General features: G+C 36.0%; 1 protein-coding gene and 1 non-coding gene across 51 annotated transcripts in view; one reads left to right on the top strand and one right to left on the bottom strand.

The window, feature by feature from the left end:
* Window positions 1-572: 572 nt before the first annotated feature.
* On the top strand, window positions 573-720 carry LOC114117377 (small nucleolar RNA SNORA79). The gene has a single exon (XR_003591080.2). It is a non-coding gene; the product is annotated as a small nucleolar RNA SNORA79 (small nucleolar RNA).
* Window positions 721-3,214: 2,494 nt separating this feature from the next.
* CEP170 (centrosomal protein 170) overlaps window positions 3,215-17,080 on the bottom strand; it is a 136,758-nt gene continuing 122,892 nt past the window's right edge. For 19 of the 50 annotated variants that reach the window (XM_060396395.1, XM_060396397.1, XM_060396400.1 and 16 more), the window contains 4 exons: window positions 11,776-11,864; window positions 8,236-8,329; window positions 7,467-7,518; window positions 3,215-5,582 (listed from right to left, as the gene is read on the bottom strand). In XM_060396395.1, the coding sequence (XP_060252378.1) occupies window positions 5,293-5,582; window positions 7,467-7,518; window positions 8,236-8,329; window positions 11,776-11,864 (525 nt within the window). In that variant the 3' untranslated portion in view covers window positions 3,215-5,292. The remainder of the gene's footprint in view (window positions 5,583-7,466; window positions 7,519-8,235; window positions 8,330-11,775; window positions 11,865-17,080) is intronic. The other 31 variants (XM_060396403.1, XM_060396405.1, XM_060396410.1 and 28 more) reach the window with 2 other exon arrangements.

The following is a 17,080-nucleotide window of genomic DNA, read 5'->3' as shown; positions in this document are numbered from 1 at the left end:
GTCGTGTCCAACTCTGTGCGACCCCATAGACGGCAGCCCAACAGGCTCCATCGTCCCTGGGATTCTCCAGGCAAGAACACTGGAGCGGGTTGCCATTTCCTTCTCCAATGCGTGAAAGTGAAAAGTGAAAGTGAAGTTGCTCAGTCAAGTCCGACTCTTTGCGACTCCATGGACTGCAGCCTACCAGGCTCCTCCATCCATGGGATTTTCCAGGCAAGAGTACTGGAGTGGGTTGACATTGGGTCTAGTTAAACATAAAAGATTTTGCACAGCAAATGAAACCATAACAGAAAAACAACCCTCAAAATGGGAGAAAATATTTGCAAATGAAGCAACTGACAAAGGATTAATCTCCAAAATATACAAACAGCTCATGTAGCTCAATACAGACAAAAAACAACCCAATCAAATAATGGGTGGAACATCTAGATAGATATTTCTCCAAAGAAGACATACTCATACCCCCAAATCACATGAAAAGATACTCCACATTACTATTAGAAAATTATAAATCAAATGAGCTATCACCTCACATTGGTCAGAATGCCATCATCAAAAAGTATCCAAACATTTCACGGCTGTTCCTTTCACTGCATGGAGTCTTAGGTGGTGGTATTACAATCCATCATATATCTAAGCTGACATGTCTTCCCTCAGGGCACCATGAGGATGGTTTGGCTGTTTTGTAGTGCCTTAGGATTTTTGTGGAGTCACACAGTTCAAGAAAAAAAATCTACAAACAATAAATCCTGGAGGGGATATGGAGAAAAGAGAACCCTCCCTACACTGTTGGTGAAAACGTAAATTGCTACAGCCTCTATGCAGAACAGTACAGAGGTTCCTTAAAAAACTAAAAACAGAACTACCATATGATATGACTCAGCAATCCCACTAGTAGGCATATGCCTGGAAAAAACCATAATTCAGAAAGATACATGCATCCCAGTGTTCACTGCCGCATGATTTACAACAGCCAGAACATGGAAGCAAACTAAATGTCCATTGACCGAGGAATGGATAAAGATGTGGTATATACAGACAATGAAATATTACTCAGCCACAAAAAAAGAACAAAATAATGCCATTTGCAGCAACACTGATGGACCCAGAGATAATAAAATTGAGTGAAATCAGACACAGAAAGAAAATATCATACGATATCACTTGTATGTAAAATCAAAAAAAAAGGTACAAAAGAACTTAATTCACAAAACAAGCAGAGTCACAGATGTAGAGAACAAACTTATGGTTACTAGGGGATAAGGAGGGGGACAGAGAAACCGGGAGGCTGGGGAGGACAGACACATTTCTGTACATAACATAGATACCTGAGAACCTACTATATAGCACAGGGATCTCTACTCCATACTCGGTAATGGCCTATATGGGAAAAGAGTCTTAGGAACGCATGTAAGAATTAAAGATTTTAAAATTTAAAAAATAAAAAACTAAAAAAAAAATTAAAAAAATTAAAAAAATAAAATATTTAAAAAAAAAGAAAAACAGTGGGATATGTATGTGTACAACTGATTCACTTTACTGTACACTTGAAAGTAACACAACACTGTAAATCAAATATACTTCAGTAAAAGAGAGACTATGGGTCTTACTACAGCAAAAGGGGAACTAAGGAAAAACATGGAGGGTGAAAGTCATATCACAAAATCTTCCCCAAAACAAAAAGTATTTAACTAAATCATTTGTTGAGCAGCATGCAATTTTAAGAAACTAGGGAGAGAGCAATATAAATAATCCACTGGGAGGATAAAGGAGAATGTGATTACTCCATCTGATATCATTAACTAATTTTTAGTTCCTACTATCTGTTCCCCTACTCCAGAATAGGTCTGTGAAGGCAATCATTTATTTGTTTACCTACAGTAACCTCAGTGCCTAGTACACAGTTGTTGAATAAATATGACCTGGAGTATTTTTCTGAAGAAAAACAGGATGGATAACTATTTTGAAGTCATAGACCACTTGGGTTGGAAGAGATTTCTTGGGATATTAAGACGCTTTCCTCCTGCAGATCAGAAGACAGAGGAACACATTTTTAGCTAGTGAGGAAAGGGTCTGGATCCTAAGCTTCTCTTTTCCTTTCAAAAGTCAGGATCCTGTCAGGCAGAGACATAGATGACAAGCAAAACCAAAGACAGACAAAGCAAAACACACAGACATTTTAAAGTACAGTTTATCCAGGAAATAAAGATTATTAATTTAGAAGGAAGAAAACTGTGTGTATATAATGGGAAAGGGAAGGGGAAAATGTAAGTATGACACAACCCTTTACTATGGCCCAGTCAAGTGAGGGAAGCTTTATGAAGAGTTAGTGAAACTCTGAAGAACGGAAGGGAATGTGCCTAAGCAGGAAGGAAGGGGATGAAGCAGCTCCAGACTGTCTCAGGGTGGAGAGTCTGTATTAGCTGTACACAGACACACAAGGAAAGAGCCAGATTATGGAAAGCCTAAAAAAGGTGAGAAACAGAGTAATAGTAACAGGGAGATATTTAAGACTCTTGGGTACAATTGAGTACAAATAGACAGTTCTTAAATTTAAGATGTATTTTAAATTTCTTCTTTGTTCCCCAAATATATCAGTTATAAAGCTTCCTGATGATTCCATGCCAGCAACAAAGAAAGGCTGCATGTGTATAAATATCTATGTGTGCGTGTGTGCTAAGTTGCTTAAGTCATGTCGGACTCTTTGTGACCCTATGGACTGTAGCCTATCAGACTCCTCTGTCCATAGAATTGTCATGCCCTCCTCCGGGGGATCTTTCTGACCCAGATATCAAACTCATGCCTCATGTCTCCTGTGTTGGCAGACCCGTTCTTCACCGCTAATGTCACCCATCGGGTGCCCTGGGCTACTGTCCATGGGGTCGCAAAGAGTCGACCAGGCTTCTCTGTCGATGGAATTCTCCAGGCAAGAATACTGGAGTTGCCATTCCCTTTCCCAGGGGATCTTCCTGACCCAGGAATCAAATACAAATATAAATATCTTTCTATATATACATTAGATTATTAAGCTAAGAGAATTGTATTTACTATAATTTGCTAAGAAAATATTTTCTTCTTTCGCTCAAAAGAGTACGAGTTTTACAGTTATCACATATTAAGTAAACTGAAGAACTATTTTTGCTTAACCTTGGAAAATGATATAGTTATTTGATAAACTGATGAAGTAGTAGCATAAAATGTACAATCAATTGCATAAAGTTCCAGAAACACTTTATTTAAAAATGGAGTTGTAAATGCATAACAAAATAACATAAGTAATAAAGGTAACAAAAATAAATAAGGAGAATAATGTATTCATACAAAATAAAAATAACATAGTAAAAGGCCAAATGTTTGTAATTGAACAAAACTGTGTAAACACTTAAATGATAATGTAAGTAGAATAGATGCTAATATTTTCCTAAACAACTCCTTACCTTCGACTTCCATATTGATATCATCAGTACCCAAACATTAAACAAAGATGAAACAGTGGTGATTAATTTTTTCTACTCTTTCTTCAAATGGATCAACCATGTTTTAACATTTCATTTATTCCTTCAAAGCATTGGTATCTTTCCATTCATGCTCGTTAAAACCATTTTTGCAGTCTTCCTTTATTAGACAGAATGGGGAATTTAGCTTTACAAGGAGAACAGTTCATTTGCTCTTTTTTTTTTAATTTAAAGAAAAATAATGAGATCCATTATACAACAGACTTTTGTTTCTATGTCTCTAAAAACAGGTTTTGGTTTTTTGGGTTTTTTTTTGCATCTTTATTAACTGGCCCAACATTGCAGGATTTTAAAAAATCCTGTAAATTTTTGAGTTGAACAGAGTTACTTTCTTAAAATAAATGTAGCAAAGGATTATTGCTGAAATATTAAAGACTATTTCATGAAACTTGCAAAAGTTGCAGCTTTAACCTTTATAAACTGATGGATCAAGGGTTTCAAAAATCCAGTCTACTAATAATATTTAATTGAATTAAGAATTACCCAAAATTATAGTGTTCTGGAAACATAAAGATAATTACTTTCTTTTTAAACTTATCCAAATGTGAACTTACTGAAAAGAGAAAAAACAAGTTAATAGAAGATACTTTTCGTAAGCTTCCTGTTTAGCATAGGCCCAAAGCCTTGGTCGTTATCTTGTAGGGTCCTTATAAATGTATACGACTGAGACAGGATTTACTATTGGGTCCTACAGGGAAACACACAGAAGCAATTCATTGCTTGGGAGTGAAACTATCTACTAATCTTATGACTACTGGTTCTCCAAGTTTCCTAATGCCCCAAATTTTAATCTCATGATCATTTCAAGGGAAAAATTTTTTCAACTGTCACATACAAACTTGGTAACACAGGACCTGTATACATGTTCTTAGTTTTAAAAATAGACTCCACCTATAACCTATCTGTCTAGTTTAATCCTTCTACTTATCATTTGCCCTAAAATGAGACAAAATCTTACTTTCACTAAAAAAAAAAAAAAAAAAAAAGGGAAAAAAGTGCCAAATTGATCTTTTTGAAAGTGGAGTAAAACACTGTGGGGTTAAAACAAATACAATTATCAATCTCCTATATACAAAAACCGATGGTTAGTCCTTATTGATATATAGATATGTCCACCTACCACTCCCAGCAAATCTTAGTGCAAACATAATAGTTCATTTCCATAAACCCTAAGACAATTTACGCAGCAACAAAGTTATATAAATCACATATATGTTGGAAAATTTTAGAACACAAGAAGGACTGTTCTGAAAGGTCAGTTTGACTGTGGAGAGCAATGTCATTGTATCCAATGGTAATGAATACTAATATAAATCCTATTATTAAGAAGCAAATATAAGTGTTTAACAAATCTGTACAGACGAACAGCAAGTCCATTTCAGGGAGCAGCTTGGCACAGGAGACATGGGGGTCAGAAAGGTTGGGTTTTTAGTTTGCTTGTAGGTCACAGCATGGCTTAAAGAAAAAAAAAAACAAAGATCTATGAAGGGAAAGGATGCAATTATCTAATTCAATTTGAAAATCATAAAAACCACAAAATGTGAAAGTTTCACAATCTAGATTTTCCTCTATGTGCATCAAATGGTCATCTCAATGGTTCGAAAGGATTACTATGGCTCCATGTTATAGATAAAAAATAAATAAATAAAATTAAGAAGACAGAGATAACAAGATTGCAGTTGACCAAGCTGTCTTATTTTCTCTAAAAGTCAACACTACGCTGTTTCCAATAATTCTAGTCATTCCACAGGTAAATATTTTAACAAGCAAGAGAAAGTCATTCCTGTACTGTAACGTCCTCCTCTTCCCCATCGGGGTTGAACCTATTGAAATGTATACTGAAATCAGCCTCAGACTCGGCATTCTCAAATTCAGCTGAGACCGCACCAGCAGCAGGATGAAGAACCCTAGCTTCTGGTTGGCAAAGTGCCGGTGTCTGACCCGGGCTGCTGTGGTCATTCACAGGACTGGACTTCTGTTTTGGTGGAGATGGCAAGATAGCACTGGGAAATCCCATGTTGTTCAGAGCCTCCAAAGTTCCATCCGGGTCAATCATAGCATTGATAGCTGAAAGAAAGGAAAGGAATAGAGGGAAAAAGACATAACTACAGATGCAGCTAAATTTGGATATGAATATTGCTTATGATTTGGATAATATTTCAATTACTAATGCTTATATGAGCTTTAATTTGGTTAATCCTTCCAATTCTGGATTTAAAACCCCACTTTCAGTAATTCTGGGGCTCATCTATATCATAGATTATAAAAACCTCAAAGCTTTCTATGGTCCCTTGAGTAGGCTACTTACAGGCATCTGAACCTGCTGGAAGATAAGGATTTGGAGATGTGGCATTCAGGAAAGGTCTCTTTGAAATATGCTTTAATCATTACAAGAGGATGATGAAAATACCGGTTAGGACTGAAAGAAATTACTCCTGGCTTTATTACTCAGATTGGAGAAGGCGATGGCACCCCACTCCAGTATTCTTGCCTGGAGAATCCCATGGACGGAGGAGCCTGGTAGGCTGCAGTCCATGGGGTCGTGAAGAGTCAGACACGACTGAGCGACTTCACTTTCACTTTTCACTTTCATGCAATGGAGAAGGAAATGGCAACCCACTCCAGTGTTCTTGCCTGGAGAATCCCAGGGACAGGGGAGCCTAGTGGGCTGCCGTCTATGGGGTCGCACAGAGTCGGACACGACTGAAGCAACTTAGCAGTAGCAGTTATTACTCAGATAATTGGGATTAGTTGCTAAGATGGGGTTCAGAGTAACATGAAAGTTGAGGAGGCAAATAGCAAGCACACTCTGAAGCTATCATAGCATGTTGTCATTCATCCTGGTGAGGATGCTAGGGTATCTGCCATGCACAAGTATATATTTGTGGACCACTGAGCCATAAAAATCCTTCACAGTCTAGATATTCATATTCTATGGCAACCCCAGCAGGCCAAATAGACCTTGCATTCTCCATGGCAAGGGCCAGATAAAGACCAGCTTTCAATCCAAAAGATCCTTGAGTGGACAAGGGAAAGTCTTCAGCAGTGATTTTCAACGTGGTATTGGGTAGAGTGGAGAGTTGAGGAAAAGAAGCCTCACAGACAGAAGAATTATTTAAGAGGTCCTTTTAAAAGCATACTCCCTCCTGCCAGCTAACAATCATGTAAACAAGCCACTTTGCCTCATGGGGGTATACGCTTCGGTGTGCTGAGGCTAAGATTCAGAACCCCTGAGCCAGGACCAACACATCATGCCTATGATAATTCAAATACTGAGTAAAATTAGCAACCGACTCTGGAATCTGCCTGTTTTACCACTGGGGACTTCTAGGTCAAAACACACATAGGCATAAGTGCATAATTAAAGGTCTGACACAACCAAAAACAATGTCCCTGTTAAAGTTTAGGAGGCCAACAGTCTCTTTTTCTTCCCTACTCCCTCTTCTGGTCCCTGTGTCCAATGTGCACTCATTTCTTGTACATCCAAATGATTATTATGACTTATAAAATCGTTATTAGTTCATATGGGTTGTACCACAAATATAATTTAAGAATTATCAAATCAAGTAAACAAAGCTAATTGTCAAAAAGAATTTTCAGTGGCATATACATATTTTAATATATTATTTTACATATTTTTCATATACTATAATTTATGAATATATATAAATAATAGATACTATATTGTATAGAGATACAATATAATCTATATTGTATCTATTATATAGAAACAAATAATAGATACTATATAATACTACGAATTATATTTTTAATTATTTATGCTTTCTTTTTATGAGTAATTTGAATATGTAGAACTTTATATCTTTATTCATACATCACTACACTTAACCAAATAGTGTTCAAATAATTAACAGTATTTTAGAAATATCACTTAGGATGTACTTGTTCTAAAATTGGTAGCTTTTTATACTTAATCAGTAGTAAATTCACCTTGTAGCTGCTTTTCAACTCTTTTTAGCTCTTGTAAGATAGAAGAAATCTCCTGTAGGGAAAGCAATGACAAGAATTAGCTTACTTTAATTAAAACATTTTCATTTGATAAGCAACGAACCTTATACTAATTTTATTTGATATCCTTAATATTACTGACATGGCTCCAATCTGTAGCAACAGGATATGAAATAATTATGATATTCAGTAAAAAGACTAGAATTTTAAAATCTTTAATACTGAAATAATTCTTTTCAGTGAGATAGTAATAGAAGATGAAAAGTTAGACAATAATACTGTATATGCAAAGATATATTGATCAATCTTGCAACAACTGTAAAAAGCACTTCAGGATTTTCTAGGGAAAATGTACAAACTGAAACCTCAATTTTAGGATGATTTCCTGAATAATAAAAACCTGTACAAATTCTGGAGGAGACAAGCTATCTGTTAAGTAAACAGAAATGACTCATGTCAACTTATATTTGAGTTTGCTCTTATTTCAAAATTGCTTATTTACAACATACAATTATTATAAGAACAAGAGTATATTAATAGTGAGAAACATAAAAGGTTCCCCCACACCCTTTACAAGTTTGAAGCAGTCAATACTTTAAAACCCTGTGACAGACAAGTGAAACCATAAAGTTTCCCAAATTTGTGCTCTTATATCTTCTTTTACAAATGAACAGTTTAAAAATCAGCATATCATTCCTTGAACATAAAACCTTTTAAAAAATGTTTTAATATTCAAGAAAAATTACCATACCATGCTTGAGGTTTTCACAATAGGGACTTCACTTTCAGCTCTTAACTTGCTTTCTATTTCATCCCAATTCCGATCTTTGTCTTTAAATAATATTCTATAAATAAAAAATAAGCTCTTTACTTTTCATATTTTAAAAATATCACATGCTTGGGGCTGGTGCATGGGGATGACCCAGAGAGATATTATGGGGAGGGAGGTGGGAGGGGGGTTCATCTTTGGGAATGCATGTAAGAATTAAAGATATTAAAATTTAAAAAATAAAAAACTAAAAAAAAGAATAAAACAAAACAAAAAAAATAAAAATATCACATTTTTAATGATAATACAAAACAATGTATCTTTTCAAAGCTGAATAAGAATTTAAAATACCATTAAGTGTTACATGAACTGTGAATTAAACACTGAGTCAATATTAACAATAAACTCATTTATGTGAGAGATCTGTACTAAAAAAGTAACTGACTAGCTAGCTACAAATAGACACATAGAAACCCTTTAGTATTTATCTCATTCTTTATTGAGAACCAAATATAAAACAAATGTAGATGATAATATAACCCCCAAATTTTATCTAATATTTTTATATAACCACCTTTTATAACAAAAATACAACTTGTTTCATATAGAACATATGCAGTATAAATATAAGATGAAAACAGGTTGAATTAAGTATAAGCAATTGAGTCTGTTAGGACCTCTTTAAACAGGAAAAGGCTTCTTAGAATTGATCAAAGTGTGTATGCAATTTCAAAGGTTGAAAATTATAATAGAGTACTTATGCTGCTTTTCTTTAAAAATACTAATTCATGTTAGTATATTTTATATAATAACCTGTTGAGAATTAAGAAACTATCCTTTGACAAAAACAACTGTCAATAAAGATTCTATGCTTGAAATTAATTTCAGGCATCTTATAAAATAAAGTGTCACAAAATTCTGACTTGTCTTTCAAATGTGGTATCTCTCTCTTCAATCTAGACGACATGATCAGCAGCTTTAGAGAGCTGTAAATACTAGGTACCTTTTTAGTTTCTATTTGAATTTCTTCATTGGGCTGGAAATCTAGTTTAACTGCATTATACAATAACCAGTACTGTACAAGAAAGTAAAGCATTACTATTAGAAGTTGATCAGTATTTAAGTAGTAAATTAAATTACATTTTTATTTGTATTTCTTCAAAATTCAATAGGTTCAACTTATTTAAAAATATGAAATTCATCAATATCAAGCTAGTATCAAATTCATCAATGTCAAATCCCAAGTCTGGAACACCTACAATTACAAATAATCATGCTTAAAAAGGCAACAATAGATCCAGAATCCTAGAAGAGAATATTCTTCTGATTTACTGTTAAAATTTCTACACCCCGAAGACTGAGAAATTATGGTGTGCTCTCTAAAAGAGTCCTTAGAGCATTAGGATTGGTGAAAGTAAGAAAACAATGACTATTTCATGAGTCTGTGCTTAGCCATCCTGAAAACTCAGTGAATTTTGCCAGAAGATGGTTACTGAGTACAATGTTAGTGCTTTCTCAAAATGGCTTAGAAATGCTACCTGAGATTCGTAAATCTCACACACACACACACACACACACACACACACACACGCGCGTCTCTGAAATTCTAAGCCACTAAAGGGATAAAAAACTTAAAGACAATTTGTAAATACTGTGCTGCAGGTTTATAAAGCCAATCATAATTTTGGCTCCATGGAGTGAAGTGTAACACTTAAACACTAAGGAAGCAGAAAACTATATCAAGAAATCAGGCCAGATCATAATGGTTAGAATTTAAATGGTTTTGTGCAAAGGTCATTACAGATCTTTCAGAAACAATCAGGGTTTTAACTGATCTTCATATCACATAATGAATTCAAAAGAGTAGTCACACTAAACAGCAGCATGAAAATATACTGAATTTCAAAGCTAATTTCATTCAATAATTTAACTATGAAGCTAAAACTCCTTTTTGATAAAGTAGTTTAGGTAAAAAAGAGTCTTAGGCACATATTCTAAGGCCCCCACAATCTAATCTCTAGCACTGGCCCTCAATCCATGCAAATCAGGGGCTGGAAACTCGGAGTTGACCAATGCAGGGCCACACGGCACACCCTGAGGGGCACTTTCACATGGAGCCCAGTGAAAACACCACAAAACAGTTGTGTAAGTATTTTTAATTGAGTCTATAGCAAGTATTAGAATAACTTACAGGATAGTTTTAGACAGGTCTGGGTAGGCATTTCAGTTTATAACTCCTGGTACAGACCTAAAGATCAGTTATTGCTCAAACTATTCTAGTACTATCTGTGTAAAAGGCTCAGGCCTCTATCCCTCAGATTTTGCTTACCAAAAATTATATCTAGCTTTGAATATTACTTCCTCCACAAAGCCTTCCCTGACAGTCCAGGGTGAAGGTGATCCTTTCTCTGTTCTTACCTCTAACTGGGCACTAATCTATCCCATGCTGTCTTGTACCATAGTTACCTGTATATACACTGTCCCTCACCAACCAGATTATAAAACCTTAACAGTAGGGAGCATGTTTTATCTTTCTTATTGTCCTCCACAGAGCCTGCCACAGTGCTTTACACACAGCAAAACTCAACACTCAAACTGAAGGCAACAAATTAACATTAAGAAAATATTTGTTTTTTATACTTTCTAAATTCTGTCGAATTTCTGAGACAACAACATCAACCAGCCAATTAACCATCAATGTGTTCAATGGTCACAATTTTAATTAAATGTCTAAGCTACAAATTTTTTTTCTAGAGGAAACTAGGGATGAGTTAATTCAGTGCAGACTGAGGAAGATATTCTGTGGTAAGGAATTATCAATAGAAGAGAATGGTATAAGGCAGGTACTCTATGAAGATCTACTGAATGAATACATGAGACTGGATGAGGGCTCAGTTACTGGGGAAAAAAGGCACGTATTTCAGCAGGTAGGATGAAGTAATATGGGATTCCCATTTATAGGTAAGGAGGCTGCAAGCTTTTCCTGTTGCTAGGTCACATGACCACATGAAGAGACTTACATGGTGGCTTTATGGATAATACTGGTGTACTAAACAAACCAATCCCCCCAAACCAATGAAATTGATATAATTTGATAATTAAATCCCAGGCCAAGTACTATTATCAGCCACATCAGGTTTTCTCCTCCTTAATTTTATGTTTTCCTAAGTGGTATGTGTATATCCTGAGTGAGAGGCAAGATAATCAGGGAAATGGTAAAATATTAAAACTCTATATATATATACACATATATGTATATTTTTTAAAGATATGCATTTGATGTATTAACTTCCTATGGCTTTTTTACAATAAAGTCCAAACTCCTTAAGCAAGTTCTGCCCAAACTGGTCCTTCCTTCTCTCTCCAATGTCATTTCTCATTATCCTCTAGCCCGCTCACTTCACCAACTTTTTGACTACTGCCATGTAAAATTTAGGTATATAGGTCATCCTTCAAAATTTACTAGAAAGGAAAGTAACCTGCTTTTATAGAAGCAAGGATGTCTGAGTAACGACACAGTACCTGATCTTTCCAGCTGTTTTATCTATAGACTGTCTTATCTTCTTAGAGAACTGAAAGACGGATGAGAGCAACAGATTATCTCCCATGACCTGAAACATGGAAAGGGAAGAAAAGACATTAAAATACTACCACTGTATCAGATAACCACCAAGAATGGTCACAATTCATTATGCTTAAGGGCATTTCATATTTATGCTGATTTTAATAAAACTCGATAAAGGGTGTAATTAAGAGTACTATGTAACTACATTGAGAACGAGAAATAAAAATTAAGAAAGGAACTCTTTTTTGTTAAGTAACTTGTTACATTTCCATATTATTTTCATCATATAACTTTCAAAAGACAATCCATGTTATCTAATTTTTAATTACTATCATAATCCTGTCTCTCATGCTTCCAATTCAAATTATCATAATTGGGAGAATATAAGTAACTTAGAACGATATATCTGTTATCTATTTTTTCAACAAATAAGATGAACAAAGAGATCAAGATTACAATCCTTGTTCTCCACATTGGGACAGGTAAGTTTTTTAAATGTATTCAAAATAGTAAGGGTTTTTTTTTATGATTTTTTTTTAATGTGGACCATTTTTTTTAATAGTCTTTATTGAATTTGTTAAAGACTACTGCTTCTGTTTTATGCTTTGGTTTTCTGGACATGAGGCATGTGGGATCCTAGCTCCCCAACCAGGGATCAAACCCACACCCCGCCCTGTACTGGAAGGTGAAGTCTTAACCACTAGACCACTAGGGAAGTCCCCAAGAATAAGTTTTTATGTTGGAGGTTGTTATCATTCCAGTTGAACTTTATGGGCAAAAGCAGGGGTTGGCAAACCTCTGTAAAGGGCAAGAGAGTAAAGGCTGGGGCCAATGTGGTCTCTGTTACAACTACTTACCTCTCTCACTATGGCAAGAGAGGCTATATTATAGCAAAAGGAGCTGTAGCTAATAAAACTCTATTTACAAAATCAGGTGGGAGGCTGAATCTAGCCTACATCCTAAGACTAGATACGGTTCCAAAATCAGTTCCATGATTGTCAGTAACGGTGGTGAAAGTAAAGTACAATGAGGTAAAGAACAAAACCCCGTAGGAATTTGGAATGTTAGGTCCATGAATCAAGGTAAATTGGACATGGTTAAGCAGGAGATGGCAAGAGTGAATATTTAAATCTTAGCAATCAGTGAACTAAAATGGATGAGAATGGGCATATTTAATTTAGATGGTCATTAAATCTACTACTGTGGGCAAGAATCCCTTAGAAGAAATGGAGTAGCCTCAAAGTCAGCAAGAGTCTGAAATGGAGTATTTGGGTGCAATCTCAAAAATGACAGAATAATCTCAGTTTCCAAGGCAAACCATTCAGCATCACAGTAATACAAGTCTACGCCCCAACCACTAATGCTGAAGAAGCTGAAGTTGAATCATTCTATGAAGACCTATAAGATCTTCTAGAACTAACCTCCTTTTTATCATAGCTGACTGGTATGCAAAAGTAGGAAGTTAAAAGATATCTGGAATACAAGCAAGTTTGGCCTTGGAGTACAAAAATGAAGCAGGGCAAAAGTCAACAGAGTTTTGTCAAAAGAACACACTGGTCACAGCAAACACCCTCTTCTAACAACACAAGAGATGTCTCTACACAAGGACATCACTAAATGGTCAGTACTGAAAATGGACTAATTATATTCTTTGCAGCAAATGATGGAGAAGCTCTAGACAGTCAGCAAAAACAAGACTTGGAGCTGACTGCGGCTCAGATCATAAGCTCCTTACTGCAAAATTCAGGCTTAAATTAAAGAAACTAGGGAAAACCATTAGGCCATTCAGGTATTACCTAAATCAAATTTCTTATGATTATACAGTGGAGGTGACAAATAGATTGAAGGGATTAGATTTGGTAAATAGAGTGCCTGAAGAATTATCTACCAGATGGAGGTTAGTAACACTGTACAGGAGGTGGTGACCAAAACCATCACAAAGAAAAAGAAATACAAGGCAAAGTGGTTGTCTGAGGAGGCTTTACAAATAGCAGAGGAAAGAAAAGAAGCAAAAGGTAAGAGAGAAAGGGAAAGATATACCCAACTGAATGCAGAGTTCCAGAGATTAGCAAGGAAAGATAAGAAGGCCTTCGTAAATGAACAATGTAAATAAATAGAGGAAAACAAAAGAATAGGAAATAGTGGAGACGGCTTCAAGAAAACTGGAGATTATCAAGGGAACATTTCATGCAAGGATGGGCATGATAAAGGACAGAAACAGAAAGAATCTAAGAGAAACAGAAGCGATAAAGAAGTGGCAAGGATACACAGAAGAACTATACAAAAAACGCTTATGACTGGAATAACCGGGATGCTGTGGTCACTCACCTAGAAGCCAAACATCCTGGAGTGTGAAGTCGAGTGGGCCTTAGGAAGCATTAATATGAACAAAGCTAGTGGAAAAAATGGAATTTCAGCTGAGCTATTTAAAATCCTAAAAGATGATGCCTTTAAAGTGCTGCACTCAATATGTCAGCAAATTTGTAAAATTCCTCAGCGGCCACAGGACTGGAAGAGGTCAGTTTTCATTCTAATCCCAAAGAAGGGCTATGACAAAGGATGTTCAAATTACTGTACAATTGCACTCATTTCACATGCAGGCAAGGTTATAATTGAAATCCTTCAAGCTAGGCTTCAGCAGTACATGAACCAAGAAGTTCTAGATGGACAAGCTCCATTTAGAAGAGGCAGAGGAAACAGAGATCAAATTGCCAACATCTGCTGGATCATAAAGAAAGCAAGGGGATTTCAGAAAAACATTTACTTTTGCTTCATTAACTATGCTAAAACCTTTGGCTGTGTGGATCATAACAAACTGTGGAAAATTCTTAAAGACATGAAATACCAGACCACCTTACCTGTCTCCTGAGAAACCTGTATGCAGGTCAAGAAGCAACAGCTAGAACCAGACATGGAACAACAGACTGGTTCCAAATTGGGAAAAGGAGTACAACAAGGATGGATACTGTCACCCTGCTTATTTAACTTACATGCAGAGTACATCATGAGAAATGATGGGCTGGATGAATCATAAGCTAGAATCGAGAGCGCCAGGAGAAATATCAACAACCTCAGATACGGAGATGACACCACCCTGATGGCAGAAAGCGAAGTGGAACTAAGGAGCCTTTTGATGAAGGTAAAAGAGAAGAGTGAAAAAGCTGACTTAAAACTCAACATTCAAAAAACTAAGCTCATGGCATCGGGTCTCAACACTTCGTGGCAAATAGGTGGGGAAAAATGGAAACTGACATATTTTATTTTCTTGGACTCCAAAGTCAATGCAGCCATAAATTAAAAGACTCTGTTCCTTGGAAGGGAAGCTATGAAAAACTTAAGACGGTGTATTAAAAAGCAGAGACATCACTTTGTTGACAAAGGTGCATACAGTCAAAGTTATGGTTTTTCTAGTAGTCATGTCTGGATGTGAGATTTGGACCATAAAGAAGGCTGCACACCAATGAATTGAAGCTTTCAAACTGTGGTGCTCAAGAAGACCCTTGAGAATCTCTTGGACTGCAATGAGATCAACCCAGTCAATCCTAAAGGAAATCAACCCTGAATAACCACTGGAAGGACTGATGCTGAAGCTAAAGCTCCAATACTTTGGCCACCTGATGCAAACAGCTGACTCACTGGAAAAGACCCTGATGATGGGAAAGACTTAGGACAGGAGAAGAAGGGGGCAACAGAGGATGAGATGGTTGGATGGCTTTATCAACTCAATAGACATGAGTTGAGCAAACTCCAGGAGAGAGTGAAGGACAGGGAGGCCTGGCGTGCTGCAGTCCATGGGGTTGCAAAGAGTCTGACAAAACTGAGCAACTGAACAACAACAGAAAGAAACAGCTGACTAATATAATCTGCCTCTAGTCACGTGTTTTTTTTTCCATCCCATCTCCCTGTCTCCCTCCACCCAAGGTAAACAACATTCTGAATCCCATTCATCATTCCCTTGGTTTTCTTTTTATATAATTTGCTAGATCTATTTCTGTCCTAAGTATATAACATTATTAATTTGTGACAAAACACATTTTATCCGATCTTTTGAGAGTAACTTTCTTCATTTCATGTTCTATTGCTAAAATCCATCCACATTGTGGCATACAGTAGTTCATTAGTTTCGATCCCTTCATTGATTTTTCAATTTGTGCACATACCAGTTTATACATTCATTTTTCTTCAGATACAAACACTTAAAGACTGTTCCCAAGTTTTGTTACTGCCCACAGTGCTACTAGGAATATCTTCATTCATGACTTTTGCTGTCAATGAGAAAGGGTATACATGAGCAGCAAAACTGCTAGATAATGGCCTACATGTATGTTCAATTTTAGGAAATAATATCAAACTGTTTGCCAAAGTGACTCCACCAATTTAACCTTACTAGCAACAATAAGAAAACCTATGTATTCACATCTCCTATATTTAATGTTTTAAGACTTTTTAATTTGTTGCCAATTGAATGAATATAAAATAATCTCACTGTAGCCTTGAAAACTACTTCTCTGAATACTCATGAAGCTGAACATCTCTTCATAGGCCTTGGATATTTTCAGTGAAATGCTGCAAATGTTTTTTGCAGATTTTTCTTTTGGGCTGTTTGCCTTTTTAAACTGATTGTAGGAGCTCTGATATATTCTGTATTCTAATCTCGTTGCCTGTATGTTTCACATAGTCCTTTAATACACTCAAGTTTATCAATCTTTTATTTATAAGTCAAAACTTTTTGTGTCTTTTAAATCATTCCCTGCTGCAGTGCTGAAAGATATTTACCTATATTATACTAAAAACTTTAAAGTTTTGCTTTTGTTCTTTAGGAACTAAATTTAAGTGAATTCGAGTTAATTATTTGTAATTGATGTGATGTCAGGATGAAATTCTATTCTACCCATAAGGACAAGCACTTTTTTCCCAGCCCTATATACTGAACAAAACCATATAAAATTGTCCTTGTTTTACAAATGTAGTCTTTACAGGACCTGCAGTGTGGCTCCAAAAATAATACAAAACTCACCAATCTTCTACCATTCCCCAAATCTTCCCTGTTTATCTTAAGAGACTTGTAAGTATTAAACAAGGGAGTTCTCAGGTGGTGTGAGTGGTAAAGACTCTCCAATGCAGGAGACACAAGTTCAATCCTTGGGTCGGGAAGATCCTCCGGAGGAGGAATGGAAAGTCACTCCAGTATTCTCAACAGGAAAACCCTATGGACAGAGGAGCCTGGCAGGCTACATACAGTTCATGGCATTGCAAAGAGAC

Source organism: Ovis aries, chromosome 12 (assembly GCF_016772045.2).
Source record: "Ovis aries strain OAR_USU_Benz2616 breed Rambouillet chromosome 12, ARS-UI_Ramb_v3.0, whole genome shotgun sequence".
Lineage (NCBI taxonomy): Eukaryota > Metazoa > Chordata > Mammalia > Artiodactyla > Bovidae > Ovis > Ovis aries.
The sequence above is the reverse complement of the archived record's forward strand: the minus strand, read 5'-3'. Positions and strand labels throughout refer to the sequence as shown.